General features: G+C 46.0%; 1 protein-coding gene across 1 annotated transcript in view; it reads left to right on the top strand.

The window, feature by feature from the left end:
- Nucleotides 1–9,823, top strand: part of Prag1 (PEAK1 related, kinase-activating pseudokinase 1) — a 43,102-nt gene extending 33,279 nt beyond the window's left edge. Inside the window, exons 4-5 of the mRNA XM_013144365.3 lie at nucleotides 1,515–2,266; nucleotides 8,333–9,823. Of these exons, the coding sequence (XP_012999819.1) occupies nucleotides 1,515–2,266; nucleotides 8,333–9,457 (1,877 nt within the window). The 3' untranslated portion in view covers nucleotides 9,458–9,823. The remainder of the gene's footprint in view (nucleotides 1–1,514; nucleotides 2,267–8,332) is intronic.
- Nucleotides 9,824–14,795: the final 4,972 nt, after the last annotated feature.

The raw sequence follows: 14,795 nt of genomic DNA on the forward strand, positions 1-14,795 counted from the left end.
TAGTAAGTGTGCCTTCCGGGTCTGCCCTCAAATCCAAGGTAAACAGAAAGCCACAGTAGGCTCAGCTCAGTGAGGGCACAGGGGTTATTAACGATTTAGAAGCAGCCCTGCAAAAGCCAAGGACTTCGTTTTGGAGCTTTTTACCTCTTGCGATGGACTAATGTGTTTGTTGTACTTATTAAAATCTAGTCTCACTGCTAAGACTAGAAAGATACAGAGAGACAGACGCCTTGCATTTCAGGTGGCACAGCCTGGTAGACTGAGGGGTGCACATCGGAATTAGCCTTTTCTTTGAATCTAAGACTCCGATTTCTTTTGCTATTTTAGCCTTCAGGATAGTAGGTTATATGTTACAACATATGGTTATGTCTAACATTTCTTTTATCCCCCTAAAAGCTGTTATTAGAGGTTTAGCTCAGCACTGCAATGCCTGCCTGGCAAGGAAGAGGTCTTGAGTTCAATTTCCAGAACTCTTCATGAAGAAAAACTAGTTGTAGACATATCTTGAAGTCAGTTCTTAGAGTGAACTTTCTTCAGTTTTTCATATCTGTATATGTTTATTCACTGTAGATGGTTTCTTTGTAAAACCTCCATATCACATGTTAAGACAAATATTCCCCAGCCTTGGCCTGGTATAAACCAGTCTCTGTCTCCCCTCCTGTGTGTGCCTGGACAGGCTGTCTGAATGTCCCATAGAGACTTATGGCCTTGACTAGACCTTCCCCTGATCAGATCTGGTATCTATATGTCCCTGGTGGGGAACCCTGGGACCCTGGAAAGATTCGCTTTCCCTTATGTCTATTTCCTGATTTTATTAAGCCATGTGCCCTTGCCCTCTAAAATGTCTGTGGACCACCCTGCCTCCTAAACCAGCAACGTATTTGTGAAAACTCAAATAACGGCATGTTTCAAAGTGGGATTTTACTTTTAGTAAATTTATAACCTCTATCAACCTTTCTTTTAAAACTGGTCAAGTCACACATGTTCAGGTCTGTTGTTGCTACTTCAACAACTATTTTCAAAATGTTAGAAATAATGTAAGTGTCCATCAAGAGGGGCCTTGTTAAATTACAATGCTTGTGTATGATGTATTATAATATAGCTATTTTAAGGGATTAGGTAGATCTGCGTACCTGTGTGTCTGAGCCATGAAAGTAAACAGTGGAGACTGTTTGCTTTCATTCATGAAAATGTGTGTGTACAGGCGTGTGTGTGTGCGTGTGTGTGTGTTGCACAGTGTTTTGCGTGGTGGGAAGCGTGCATGACACCCTGCTGGTGGTGGTGTTCTCAGATGTCGGATTACGAGCTGAGGGACAGAGTTAGAGGAAGACTGAATGATCTATGTATACCTTTTGCTGTTTGAATTTTGTCCACTGTGCATATATTTCCTATTCCAGAAAAGGAAGAAAAGTAAAATTAAACAAATTGGTTTGACCGGGATAAAAGAAAAAAGCTGGCAGGACCTGGGCCTGAGGCATTGGCCTCCAGCCTGACAGTCTCTGCTTCTCTTTCAGGTCCCGCGTCTGAGCCAGCACACTCGCCTACCATCAGCGGGAAGAAGCTCTTTGCTCCCGTCCCGTTCCCTTCAGGCTCCACCGAGAATGTGTCCCCCAGCGGCCCTGTGCAACCCCCTCCACTGCCCCAGAAGAAGATAGTAAGCAGAGCGGCCTCCTCTCCCGACGGCGTCTTTTGGAACCAAGGCTCTCCTAAGCCACGGACAGCAAGCCCGAAGCTGAACCTAAGCCACTCAGAAACCAACGTGTCTGTCCATGACGAGGCTCACTTTGGCTATTTTTTGAGCACTGGGAGCCGCCACCCCCCTGCCTTCTCTTCTGAGCCTCTGGAGAAGGCTTTCAAAGGCAGTGCTCCCTGGGTCCCGGCTCCAGGGCTGGCAGGCAGCAAAAGCAGCTGCGGGAGCCCCGGCCTGCAGTGCAGAGCAGCTCCCTCCACCTCGTCCTCGCAGCTGAGTGTGTCCAGCCAGGCCTCCTCCAGCAGCACTCAGCTGCAGCTGCACAGCCTCCTGAGCAGCATCAGCAGCAAGGAAGGCACCTACGCCAAGCTCGGGGGGCTCTACACCCAGTCCCTGGCCCGCCTCGTGGCCAAGTGCGAGGACCTCTTCATGGGCGGCCAGAAGGAGCTCCACTTCAACGAGAACAACTGGTCACTCTTTAAGCTGACTTGCAACAAGCCCTGCTGTGACTCAGGAGATGCCATTTATTACTGTGCCACCTGCTCCGAAGACCCCGGTAGCACCTATGCTGTGAAGGTAGGTACCACCACTTCCTTCTGCTCTGGGCCGTGACGGCATGGTGCCTTGAGGTCTGTATTACAACTTTACAATGTAGCTGTGCTTGCAAGAATGAATCTGTGTGACCTATTTGGGTTAATAGGACAGTTAACTTTCAGTGCAATGGAGAATTCATTCACTTATTCAGCACACTTTTTCTGAATATCTATGCCATGCCAGGTGTTTGGCAAAAATGTGACTATACAGGCATGCAGATAAGATTCCTTTAAGTTAGGATCCAGTGAGAAAAGTGCACAGTGTTCAGGTCAGAATGGATGTGAGAAGTAGACATCATCTTGATCAAGACAAGTGATAACACTGCTTCTGCATTCACTGAACAATTAGGCTCGTGCTGAGCGTGCTGTTACCTGTGGTCCCACAACCACAGCTAGTCGGTGGCTACACTGCATTTGACCTCTTTTCAAAGTCTGTGTTATGATTGTATCACTTCAGGAAAAGGAAGTTGAGAGAAGGCAGGTGACAACTGGTAACCCAAAATACCCCAGATCTTTAATTTTGAGCTGGACCATTGCTGGTGCAGCACACGGCTCTGAGAGGGGTGTAGAACAGCTGTACCCTTCAGGCTACTGAGATACCTACTACCGATTAGCCCAGCCCATCCTCATTCTGTCCCTCTCCCTCTCTCTCTCCTGGGGATTGAATTCATGACCTTCCAGTGCTGGGCAAGCACTGTACCACTGAACTGCAGCCCCAGCCCTTCTTATTTTTTGAGACAGGCCTTCAGTAAGTTGGCCAGACTGGCCTCAAAATTGTGATCCTCTTACCTCAGCAAGGAGCTGGCTACTGTGCCGAATTAAGGCAGAGGATCACACACTCCTTGCCATCATCCTAAGGAAATGTCAACATTTCAAATTTGAAGTACAGTGTCTGTTGAATGTAAAGGTTTTGTACCATCCTAAAGAAGGAAAATCATAAGTTGGATCAGCTCAATTCAAGCACCATCTCTAGAGGTAAAAGTGATTGGTATCTCCATGCACTGAATCCAGTAAATGAAAGTCAGGGGTTATCACGTTGGCCAGATCCAGGACTATTTGAGCTTTTTGAGCTGCAGAGACAATGGTGATGGGCTTCGGATATCCTTCCCTCTCACTGGTCTCACTGAATCAGAGAGCCTGATCTGTGAATCATCCTCTGCTTCCCCTTTGAACTTACTGAGCTCAGGATCATTAGTCACACTCTCCTGTGTCCTGTGCTGAACCTGGGAGAGTCCTTCAGTCTCAAGGAACAGCTGACCACTCCATTTTGAGAAGGTGGACATGTCATGGAAGAGAATCCGTCTTGCCCTTGGGATGGAAAGTAATGAGACTACAGCAAGAACTAAAGAACTGGGCCACTTGGAGGCAGATACCTGGTCCTGCCATTAAATCCAAGCCTTGGGGCAAAGGATGTTTGTATATTCCTCAGTATTCTTAAGTGATTATGCAGTGCAGTTTGGATTCTAGGGCTTCGAGTTATAATGTAGACTTAGCCACATTCTCCTCTACACAATGCAAAGAAATTCAGCATTCCAGAGGATGATGCAACCAAGCATAGCTTCTTGTTTCATTCAAAGCCTAAACTACAGAAACCAGAAGATAAACCTTGGTCTGCAAAGAAGACAGTCTCAGAGTTTCTCTAGTTGACTTTGCTGAGGGCTTGCAAATGCCAGGACTAACACTGTACTGTGTGGATAGAAAGTTTGGAAAAGTGTCCACCATTCAGAGTACAGTAAACTGCAACAAATTGCAGGAAGGATGACAGTATCAGCTTACAAATATGCCTGGCCTGGTGACTGGGGGTGGGGTGGGGATTTAGCATCATTTGCATGTGCAGCTGTTCCACTTCATTAGCACTGCAGTCTAGACAGAGTGTGGTCATCTGGGATCCGCAGAGGCCACCTTCATCTGTGCATGTTAAGCAGGAAGCCAGCACTGAAGTCAGACATGGCCTTGGCTGCGGAGTCCTGGAGAACAATAGCAGACTGGCACCTGCTCACCCCTGACTCTGAAACCTCCAGTCAGGGACTCGGTGGCCCAAAGCCACAAAGCCATAAACCCAGCCCTTGTAACCTGACTTCATGACTAAGTGGCATGGAGCAGGAACCATTAGCTTGTGATTTTCAAAACTGTTTCATTTCTCATCCATCCAAAATTCCAGTTCATAGTTAGGGACCTGTGTTAAGCCTCTGGGCCCTTTTTGATGTAACAGATGTGACTTAGCCCAGATTTTTACTCATAAATAAGGCCCTGGCTCCAGTGTTTAAAATGAGACTTGGCTCAGCAATTGGAATTTGAGCTGAGAGAAAGGTCTATGTGATGATCTAGAGCCAAAACTGTGGACCCCCTAAAAATGAAATGGGTGGAGGAGAAGGAGCTGTCTTTCTCTCTTTACCCTCCCCCCACACCCTCCATCCAACACTAGAATGACACACAGTGGACCAGGCCGGCTCACACGCTCCCTGCTCGGCCCTGCAGTATACTGCAGCCCTCTCCAATGAGCCCTGTTCTTGGTTTTGAAATACATCCAGCCCAGTTGCCATTTACCCTGCTCCTTCATTTACATCTCTGTGCAAAATGTCAGCCACTCAACTGGAGCTCTGGGGCCCAGTGTTTGCCAGGCCCTGGCCTTTCATACCCTTGAGGAAGGGGGCTTGGAAAGCCCTTCTCCAAGCCCTTCACAGCTGCGCCCTCCGGGTTGTGCAGTACCTGCAGGCCAGCGCCTGGTGCATGGCTCAGCACCACCCCACGGCTGCAGCTGAAATGACAGAAGCAGTCACCATGGCAACCTTTTGCTGCGTGCTCACCCCAGGCTAGGTCTGGTGCTGAGAACACCTGCCTTGTTTCATTTAATACTGCACTTGGGCTTCCTCGGGAACGAACTTTCCCACCCCAGGTAAACCAAAGAGAAAATAACCTTGAAGATAAATACCCTCAGTCCTCATTATCTGTGGATTCCTTATTTGCAAAACTATCTACTGACTAAAATATAACCCACAAATCAATACTCAGAGCACTTTCCAGTTGTGTGTGTACGTGGTCTGGACGGGGAAAACACAAGTCCCCAGGTGCACCTCTCCAGCCGCGGTGGAACACAGATTCCCACCCCTCTGCTTTGTGTGCCCATCCTGGAAGCCAGGGTCCTTTACGTAGTGTACTTAGTGCTTCACAGTTTTGCACGCTTGCTCTCTTTCGTGAGTGTGCTCTTTACAATGACCCCAAGCATAGTGCCGAAATATGAGTAGTGTTCATATGCACAGGAAAGCCACAATGGGTCTTACATATGCCACGTAAGCCTCCTTCCGAACTTAAGTATTGTGTGTTGGTTATAAGTTCAGTGTTAATTAAGTCTAGAATATGTGCTAAAAGCAGTATCTCAGAAACAAAGGTAAAACAAAGCTTTGTTGTGACCAGTTTATGAAATTATTGTGACCTGCGCTTCCCTGAAAACCTCACCCATATTTCCTGTCAGTGGCAATGGTTTAGCATGTGCTAATTTAGTGTTTGCAGCTATTTAATGGAACATAATCGCCTCAAATAACAAGAATCCCCTGTAATTTGACGAAGGTTATGGAGTTGATATTTAAACCAAATCTTTTTCATCAGCAAGTCTTGCCTTTGACCTCTAGAAAACCTCCCTGTTGCCTAATCTTGGGCAATAGCTTAAGCTCTTGAAGCCTCAGTTTCATCCTCTGCCACAGCATCTACCACTTGGGAGTTAATGAGACATTTGCCAGGGTCCTCTGAGCACCAGGAGGACAGAGAAGGAAACAGTGATGCTCTTTCTACCTGTGCACTCAGGTTCACAGGCAGCAGTTGGCCAGTCACTGAGTATGTCTGTGCAAAACTCCGTTTTGGAAGACTCCTCCCTTCAATTTTGCTTTCTTTTAATAGCGGGCGATTTAAAAACCAAGTGCTGCTGAGTGGCTGGAATTAAGAAGACCCTAAAACAGCCAATGCTCTTTAGATATGTATTCCACAATCAGTGATATTAGTGTAACAGGAAGCAGTGTCTGGGGCATATATACGTACCTCTCTTTCATTTGTATTTTGCTTCTATAATAGATTGCTAAATTTACGTGTTACCTGCTGCCTTCCCCAGTTAGCTTTAAAACACTTTCCTCAGAGGATGAACTCTGATGCCAGCTTTTATGCTGCAAGGTTTGTATTGCCACAATATAAATAACAGCGAAAAGATGTTTGCAATACAATTCTGAAAATATCCACCACAAGCGTGGTGGTGCTTCATAAACATTGCTATAATCATTCCTGTGCAGAAACCCAAAGCAAGGGTTATCTGGTGTTAATGTGCTGGCTGGTGCTTTCAAGGTAGATGTGAGGCACCTTGCTTTGGATTACATGCAGATCCTTATCTCTGTAAAGCATGGGAGACACTGTAGTTTCCTTGGAGAGAGGAAACCACTGACCATCTCTGATCCCCCTTCGTGGGATTACAAGAAAATTGGGGCTCAGTGAAGGCCATCAGGGCTGGCTCAGTGCTCCCCAGTTGAGTGGCAGTATGATGACCATTAGAGATGCTCAGGCAGCCGTTGCTGTCCTTGGCACAGGCAGAAGACATTAAGAGGTGAGCAAGGCACAGTCGTGTAGATTCCCCAGGCTCCCTTCCCGCAGAGGAGCTCGAGATCACCCCTCTTGGTTACTCCCACCTGCAGATCAGAGGCTGCCTTTATATCCTGTGGGTTCCTTTTCCTTAGAGAGCTTGCTGTTTTCTTTCAGCTGCTGTAACTCACCCCAGAAGGAAAATAGGTTCTAACCCATAGCACTCTCACTGTAGTCAGCCCTGTCTGCGGTTGTACCAGCTGCTAGACATTGCAGATTCACCCAGGTTTAAAAATCAGGGCAACCTAAGAGCCCAGCTAGGTCCTAAGGTTTAGGGCCTGCCTCTGCCCCTGAAGTTCCCCTGAAGGAGCAGCCTAGCAGCCAAATGCATCTGCTGTCAGGTAGCCATGCTTCCAGTGGATAGGACTGCCGTGTGAGGCTGACTGCCGTGCAGATTCTGAGTGCTTCGTAAGAATTGATCCACCTCATACTGTGAGCAAAGATGTCTCTTTGCCAAAAAACAGTGCCACACAGCTCCACAGAGGCTGCACTCGTAAGCAGGCACTTTATGGGTGACTGTTCAGAAATGGCCAGACTGTGTTCCATTTTACAGTGTGTGGGGAGTTCCAGCAGTGCGTGGGAGTCCCTGTTCTCCCCAATCTGAGCAGACAGCTGTGCTGTCCTGCTTCTACTGCAGCCATTTGGATGGGTTGGAAGTGTTGTTTCATTGAGGTATTGATTTCTGTTTCCTGAGTGAACGAACACTATTAGGTGTACCTGTAACTTTAATTATGTCAAGCATCTTATCATCTGTTTATGGCCACTTGAAGATGTCTTTGGTGAACACATTTGAGTCCTTTGCCCATTTTATTTTTTTCTTTTGCTCTGTTTTTTGAGACAGGGTCTCACTATGTAGTTCAGCGAGTCTTACCGGGCAGCCTAGCCTGACCTCCCGCTGGCAATGATCTTTCTCCCAAGTTCTAGGATTGCTGGTATGTGCCACCATACCTGGCTTGTTTTGCCTGTTTTTTGTGTGGTTTTTTGACATGGTTGTTCATTTCTGCTTACTGACTTTTATTTGTTGACTATTAAAGATGGGTTTTTTTGTAAATTCTAGATATAAGTCCGTAATGAGATATGTGTTTGGCAGATGTTTTTTCAAGTCTGCTAATTGTGTTTCCAGGTTCTTAAAAGTATATTTTAACACCCCAACATTTTTAATCATGAGATCATGTTTACAGATCTTTTTCTTTTCATGTTTTTGATGCTTTACCTGAGAGACACTGTCCTACCCAGGATCTAAAGACTCTTTTTTGTGTGTCATTTAAATTTGTGTTTTGGCACTTCCGCATAAGTTTGTGGATGTTATATTATATATAGTGTGAGATCCGGTTGCCTACCTTTTTGAATGTAGATACTCAAATGTTTCAACATTTGTTGAAAACAGCCTGGAAACCACTCCTGACCTCACTTTTGTTTTCCCCCACAGATCTGCAAAACCCCTGAGCCCAAAACATCCTCCTACTGTAGCCCCTCTGTGCCTGTTCACTTCAACATCCAGCAGGACTGTGGCCACTTTGTTGCCTCGGTGCCCTCCAGCATGCTCACCTCCCCCGACACCACCAGGGACCCGCTGCCTGCAGCACCCGCACAGCCCCCTGCCCAGGAACAGGACTGCGTGGTGGTCATCACCCGAGAGGTGCCCTACCAGACGGCCTCGGACTTTGTGCGACACTCGGCCGCCAGCCATCAGGATGACCCTGAGGCATACGAGCGGCGTGTGTGCTTCCTGCTCCTGCAGCTCTGCAATGGGCTGGAGCACCTGAAGGAGCACGGCGTCATCCACCGGGACCTGTGCCTGGAGAACCTGCTGCTGGTGCATTGTAGCCCCCAGACCTGCCCAGGGCCCTCCCCTGCCTCCGCTGCATCTTCTTGCTCCACCGCTGTCCCTCCTTCCACCGTCACTCCCAGCCCCCTCGCTGCCCCCACCTGTCAGGGAGTGCCCAGTGAGAAGCACCTGCCCCGGCTCATCATCAGCAACTTCCTGAAAGCCAAGCAGAAGCCAGGAGGCACCACCAACCTGCAGCAGAAGAAGAGCCAGGCCCGGCTGGCTCCTGAGATTGTGTCTGCCTCCCAGTACCGCAAATTCGATGAGTTCCAGACTGGCATCCTCATTTATGAGCTTCTCCACCAGCCCAACCCATTTGAGGTGCGGACCCAGCTGCGAGAGCAGGATTACCGGCAGGAAGACTTGCCTGCAATACCCACCCTGTCCCTCTACTCGCCCGGCCTGCAGCAGCTCGCTCACCTGCTGCTCGAGGCTGACCCCATCAAGCGCATCCGAATAGGCGAGGCCAAGCGTGTGCTGCAGTGCTTGCTGTGGGGGCCCCGGCGTGAGCTGGTGGAGCAGCCAGGCTCCTCAGAGGAAGTGCTGTGCAGCACACTGCACAACTGGATTGACATGAAGCGGGCTTTGATGATGATGAAGTTTGCGGAGAAGGCGGTGGATCGCAGGCGCGGCGTGGAGTTGGAGGACTGGCTTTGCTGCCAGTACTTCGCAGCTGCAGAACCCGCAGCCCTCTTGCAATCGCTGAAGCTCCTCCAGCTTCTGTGAGCACAACCCTTCCCGTCCTGTGCTGCCCCCTCGCACCCAGCCCAGGCGCTTGCCTTGCCTAGGGAAATGGTACAAATGACTGTCACCCTTGGATGTAATATATATAAAATATATAATATATACAACTATGAAAGGCTGAGGATGTCATTGGCCACTCCCGTCACTTCTTCACCAGCCCCTCTCCCCAGCGGTTTTCTCCTGTAATTGCATACATTTTAGCTCTGTGCAAGCTCTTAAGTACTGTTCTGCCAAAAGAATGGAGCCTGGCTTCCAGCCTCAGTACCCCACTGTGGAATCTATTCATGCTCTTGCCAAATTGTTATTTAAGAAACAACAATAAAAAAAAAAACCGCTATCATAAAAAAATTTTTTGGTTGAATCGCAAGCAAAGATTTTTTTTTTTAAGCCCCGGTAGACTGGGTGTACTAATATCCTTGGTGGATAAAAACAACCTAAACCTCTGCAGCAGGAGCCAGACTCGCTGGAAAGGCTCTTGGGTTTAGACTTAGGGTGAGACAGAGCAGTGGGCCCACACTGAGGCCTGACCATGCTGGTACTAATTCCTCTTTCTCACTTCTTTTCCCACCCAGCAGTCTCCTAGAAAGAATCCAGTCACCAGCAGGGCGATCCCAGTGGTTTGGAATTCGACTTAACTTCTTCAGACCCATTTCTGATTTGCTAAAACTGGTCACTTGTAGTATTATTCAGAGATGTGGACAGAAGTGCAACTCACCCGAGATGGTCCAAACGAGAAGACCGTAATAGGAGACCACTTAGAAAAGTATGGGCAGGAGTAAGGGGACAAACAGAGGAGGCAGTAAATAAATAAATAAGTAAATGCAAGCAAGCGAAGGCCGGAAGTGGAGAACAGAGGCCATTTATAGAAACTGCCGGGCGGAGGTCTCTGCACCCACAGATGGAAATATGGGGGTTATGTGTTCCTGCACTCAGACCAGTGGGACACTACATAGCAAGGACCTGGGAAAAGGCAAATTCAGCCTCCCAGTCAGGGGAAGCTGGAGAATGAATGTGTTGCTGGTGATCAGCTCACCATGCCTGCCCTGTAAGATAATGCTAGGCAAGAATACAGCACGGGGTCTCCAGCTCACAGACCAGTACTTTCTCTGCTACTCTAAGTCTCTTTGGGTCTTCATTGCTTTGTTTTGTTTTGGTTTTGAGAAGGCATCACACTATGCACTCCAGGCTGAGTTTAAACTCACTATGTAGCCCAGGCTGGCTTTGAACTCACAATGATCCTCCTGCCTCAGCCTCCTGAGTGCTGGGATTACAGATGTGCACCATCATGCCTGGCTTAGGTTTCCATTTCTAAAAACTTATTTAATGGATTTATTTCCCCTGCTACCTACCGAGGGCAATATTTGTCTTCAGACCTTTAAAAATGCAGAGTAAGAGACAGATCTTTCCTCCAGAAAACAAGACATATGCAAAGAACTCATCTGAAGAGAAACAGCCCTGACACCGTTGTTTTCTACCTAAAGGGTAAACTTCCAACTACTGAACTGATTAATTTCCAAGACCTTGTTAGTAACTATGGACAATTTCAAACAAATGCAAAGATCTTAATAGATGTTCTAGAAATCTGGCAATGTGGTGAGCAACCAACCAGGATGGGAAACTCCTCCAGGTCCCCTCCTGCATGCTAATTTCACTCCTTAGCACCTAGAGGCACATTTGTAATTTCAGTTGTTACTGGAGCATTGAGGAAAGAGCTGGCTAACACAGCTCCTCACTACGCACGCAGAAAGAAAGTCCTTAAACATAGAAATCATAATTCACTGTCAGATCTGTCTCAAGAGGGTATTATTTTGTCACTTTCTGGGAATTTTCCAAACAAATCCTCCACCCTCAATTTGCTATCTTTTGCTTTTTTGTTCTTTCTTGTTTCAAACAAACAATGGGGAGGGAGGAAACAAACCTTCTGCCAGGGAAAACAAGTCTTTTAAAGGGAACTCATGTCTCGAGGCATATTTTTAATCCCTGAACTAATTGCACCTTTTTAATATGTCACCCACTTAGGAAAAAAAAATGAGATTGTGCAGATGATTTTACGAATTAAAAAACAGCAGAAAGTTAAGGTGGTAAAAGAAATTATAGCAAATAAAATCTGATTGAAGAATGAGAGCAATTAAACTGATTTCCTTCTTGCTCACTAACCTAAAAAACAAACAACTGGTCGCACAATCCTCCTTTTGTGTAATTTTAAGGGAGCTTTCTTCGACAGGGTCAAACCTTTGCCTGGCCCTGATTCCCGAAGAAATTTGTCAAAAAGTTTTCATTTGAAAGCATTAACTAATAATGCCCCAGTAGTTTAAAAAGAAAAAAATAAAACATTTTATCAAATAGAGCAGTTTCGTACACCCATGACTGATAAATCCAGGTGCAGAAGGGCCCGCCGCACCTCCATCAAGGTGATTCTCGGAGTAACCGCCACCCATTCATCTCTACAAGTTGGCCTTTACTGTACATGGTAAATCATGTGTCTACAAATATTAGGTGTGGAGAAAAGCTTCAGTTACACTAAATTGAAGAGTTCAACCAAACTGGTCTTTTGTAAACCCAAATACACCTGGGAGGCAAGGCTTTATCTCATGGAAAACTCCAGCACTAAATAGACTAAACCCAGAAAAAACAGATTTGTTCTGCAGACATAGGAGTCAGAAATAATCAGGGATCTGTGTAAAAGGACAGTCACACATCATCTGACTGTTTAATTCCTCTGCTGGGTCCGAGGGTGTAGATCAGTAGTAGAGTGTGTGCTTAGAATGTAAGGGGTCCTGCTTCAATCCTTAGCACCAGCAAAACTAAATAACCAAAGCATTAGTATTTCTGTATATGTGCACTAGTTTCTCCTCTATTCCTTGGTTTCAGAGCCAATGACTGGTACTGAAATCTCCATGTTTTCTCCAGTTCTGAGCCAAGTCACGCCCATCTTCTTTCCACATACGTAGTCTTTTTTGTTAATGGGCCTTTCTCATTTTCATGCCAATATATGGAAATTTTTCTACTAAATTTTTGCCCATGGGAATTACAAAGCCTCACATTAAATTTTTAATACACATGCCAGAAGCAAGATGGGAACTTAATTTATCATTACACATGCCTCAGCTCTAACATGACTGTGCTCTGGGGTACATTTCATATAATATGTAGGAGTTTTTAAGAGCTTTGAGCCAGAGAAAATTTTTGTGATATACACACATACACAAAGCATAATAAAGATTTTGAAACGAGAAGACACATTTCTTACTGATTTCTCTAGAACTGACACTTTAAATACAGCCAATAACTGAGGCAGCCCTTAATATCTAAGAATCTTTGAAGATCACGTAAAGAAGTCTTTCCCTAGGGCCTCTTGTCCTGATGATGAGGGAGAACAAAGCTGAGAGGACTGCAGTGGGGAGCAAACTGGGTGTAGCTCATTAGAAAGAAAAAAAGAAAATCCTTGCTAAGAGAATGGGGCTCCAGGGTAGACCACGAGGAAGCACCTAAATCTAGATGCTTCCAGGCAGTCATCGGCGTGCCAGAGGGGTGGTTTGTCATTGGCAGGTGTTGTCTGGTACCAGTTTCAAACTCCATGAATATGTACAAATTAAGGCATTGATTGTCTCTGCTGCTGGTTTCTCACTATCAGAAAAGCAGATTTACTAGTTCTTTATCTTTGGTGCTCCAATTAGACCTCCGTCCCTCGTGCTCTCATTTCCTGAGGCTCACTCGGTTTCTCCAGGGCCTTCTCGTCAATCTGTCCAGGTACTTGTACTTTGTCCCTCCATGTGCTGGTGTCCATCCCCCGGCAGAGGTGACTCTAACTCCTATTAGCGATATAGGGGCGTCAGTTATTCTGGCTGCTGCTTGCTGAAAGGGGTCACAGGCAGGGCAGCAGTCAGGGCCACCTCTGTGAGGTCTATTCAAGGGCCTTGTAGGAGTCAGGAGATGTGTCTGTTGGTGAGTGTGTCTGCGCCACCAGTAGCTGTAGAGCTGTCAACAGAGAAGAAACGAGTTTGACCAAGAGATTGAGTCTACCAGTGAAAACACAAGAAACCATCCTAGAACAATATAGAAGGGACTGTTTCCCAAGTTTTTAAATTTTAACCAAGGGTATCTTAATATCTTAAGAAAACTTTCTTGTTTTGAACACGGAAAGCTTAACCTTTTAATTATAAGTACTTTAATAATATATGCAATCACATTTGTTGGTATGTGTCTGCAAAAAAAACTGGACAGTATCTGATTATTATAGACAGATCAGTTAGGTAGAAATATTATAGGTAGTCAGATTGGGCTGTGCCCATGACAGAATCAGTCCAGAGATGAAAAACTCATTACAACTGTGGCCGCAGGTGCATCTGTAGGAGGCCAGGCCTCAAGACAAAGAGGGAATGACCAGGCTCCCATGCGTCCCTCAGGGCTAAGTGGTAATACCTGATTTAATAAAGTCCAGACAGACATAAGTCACCTCAGTGGGTGATCAAGGCCCTCAGACTCATCCCTTCCTGAAAGGTTCTTTGTTCTTCCTGTGAACACTTGCAGCATGACTTGCTTCCCCACTAACCAATAATATCACCTAAGCAGCTGTACTTGTAATATTAGTGGATGACCATCACCTTTACCCACATTGTACCCACATGGTTGTGCTCTAATAAACTTCTACCTAAAAAGCGGGGCACTTACTTGGCACCTCTTCTCTGTCTCTGTCTCTGTCTCTGTCTCTGTCTCTCTCTCTCTCTGTCCCTCTCTCTCTGTATCTGCCCCTCTCAATAAATATTTCCCACTCTTAATCTCTGTTTTTCCTTAGAATTCATTCTTTAATTTTGGGGAACACAAACTCAGCCTCTTGGACATCTCGCGGCTTGGGAGTTATAATATTTCCCCTATGTCAATTGAAGGTCTATGTCATTCTTGTATCACTATCAGTAGTGCAAACCAAACAAATTATTTCAAGCAGCTGCTGTTTTTAGCCACAGAGGGGAGCTTTGTCCAGCAGTTCTCTAAGTACAAGATGTCCCCATTGATTTATCTTAGTTACTTTAGATGACTCATAAGAAGCATATAATAACAGTTAACACAAATCCTAACAGTTAACACAAACTTCTGACTGCTGTTCCTCTGTGTTAAATATTTATTATCTCTGGCCAAGGAAAAGCTGTTAATATTATACACAGACAAAAATAGTCATTGTATTTACAAAAACAATTTGTGACATTATCTTGATGGGCTAACAATCTGGACGGAAACATGTTACCAACTTAACTCTCACCAGATGATTTAACTGAACCCACTGCTAAGCTACATGAACCAAAACATACTTAGGCTAGTATCG

The sequence above is a fragment of the Cavia porcellus genome, unplaced genomic scaffold (assembly GCF_034190915.1).
Source record: "Cavia porcellus strain 051 isolate PalLab524CR breed Dunkin Hartley unplaced genomic scaffold, mCavPor4.1 scaffold_24, whole genome shotgun sequence".
NCBI lineage: Eukaryota > Metazoa > Chordata > Mammalia > Rodentia > Caviidae > Cavia > Cavia porcellus.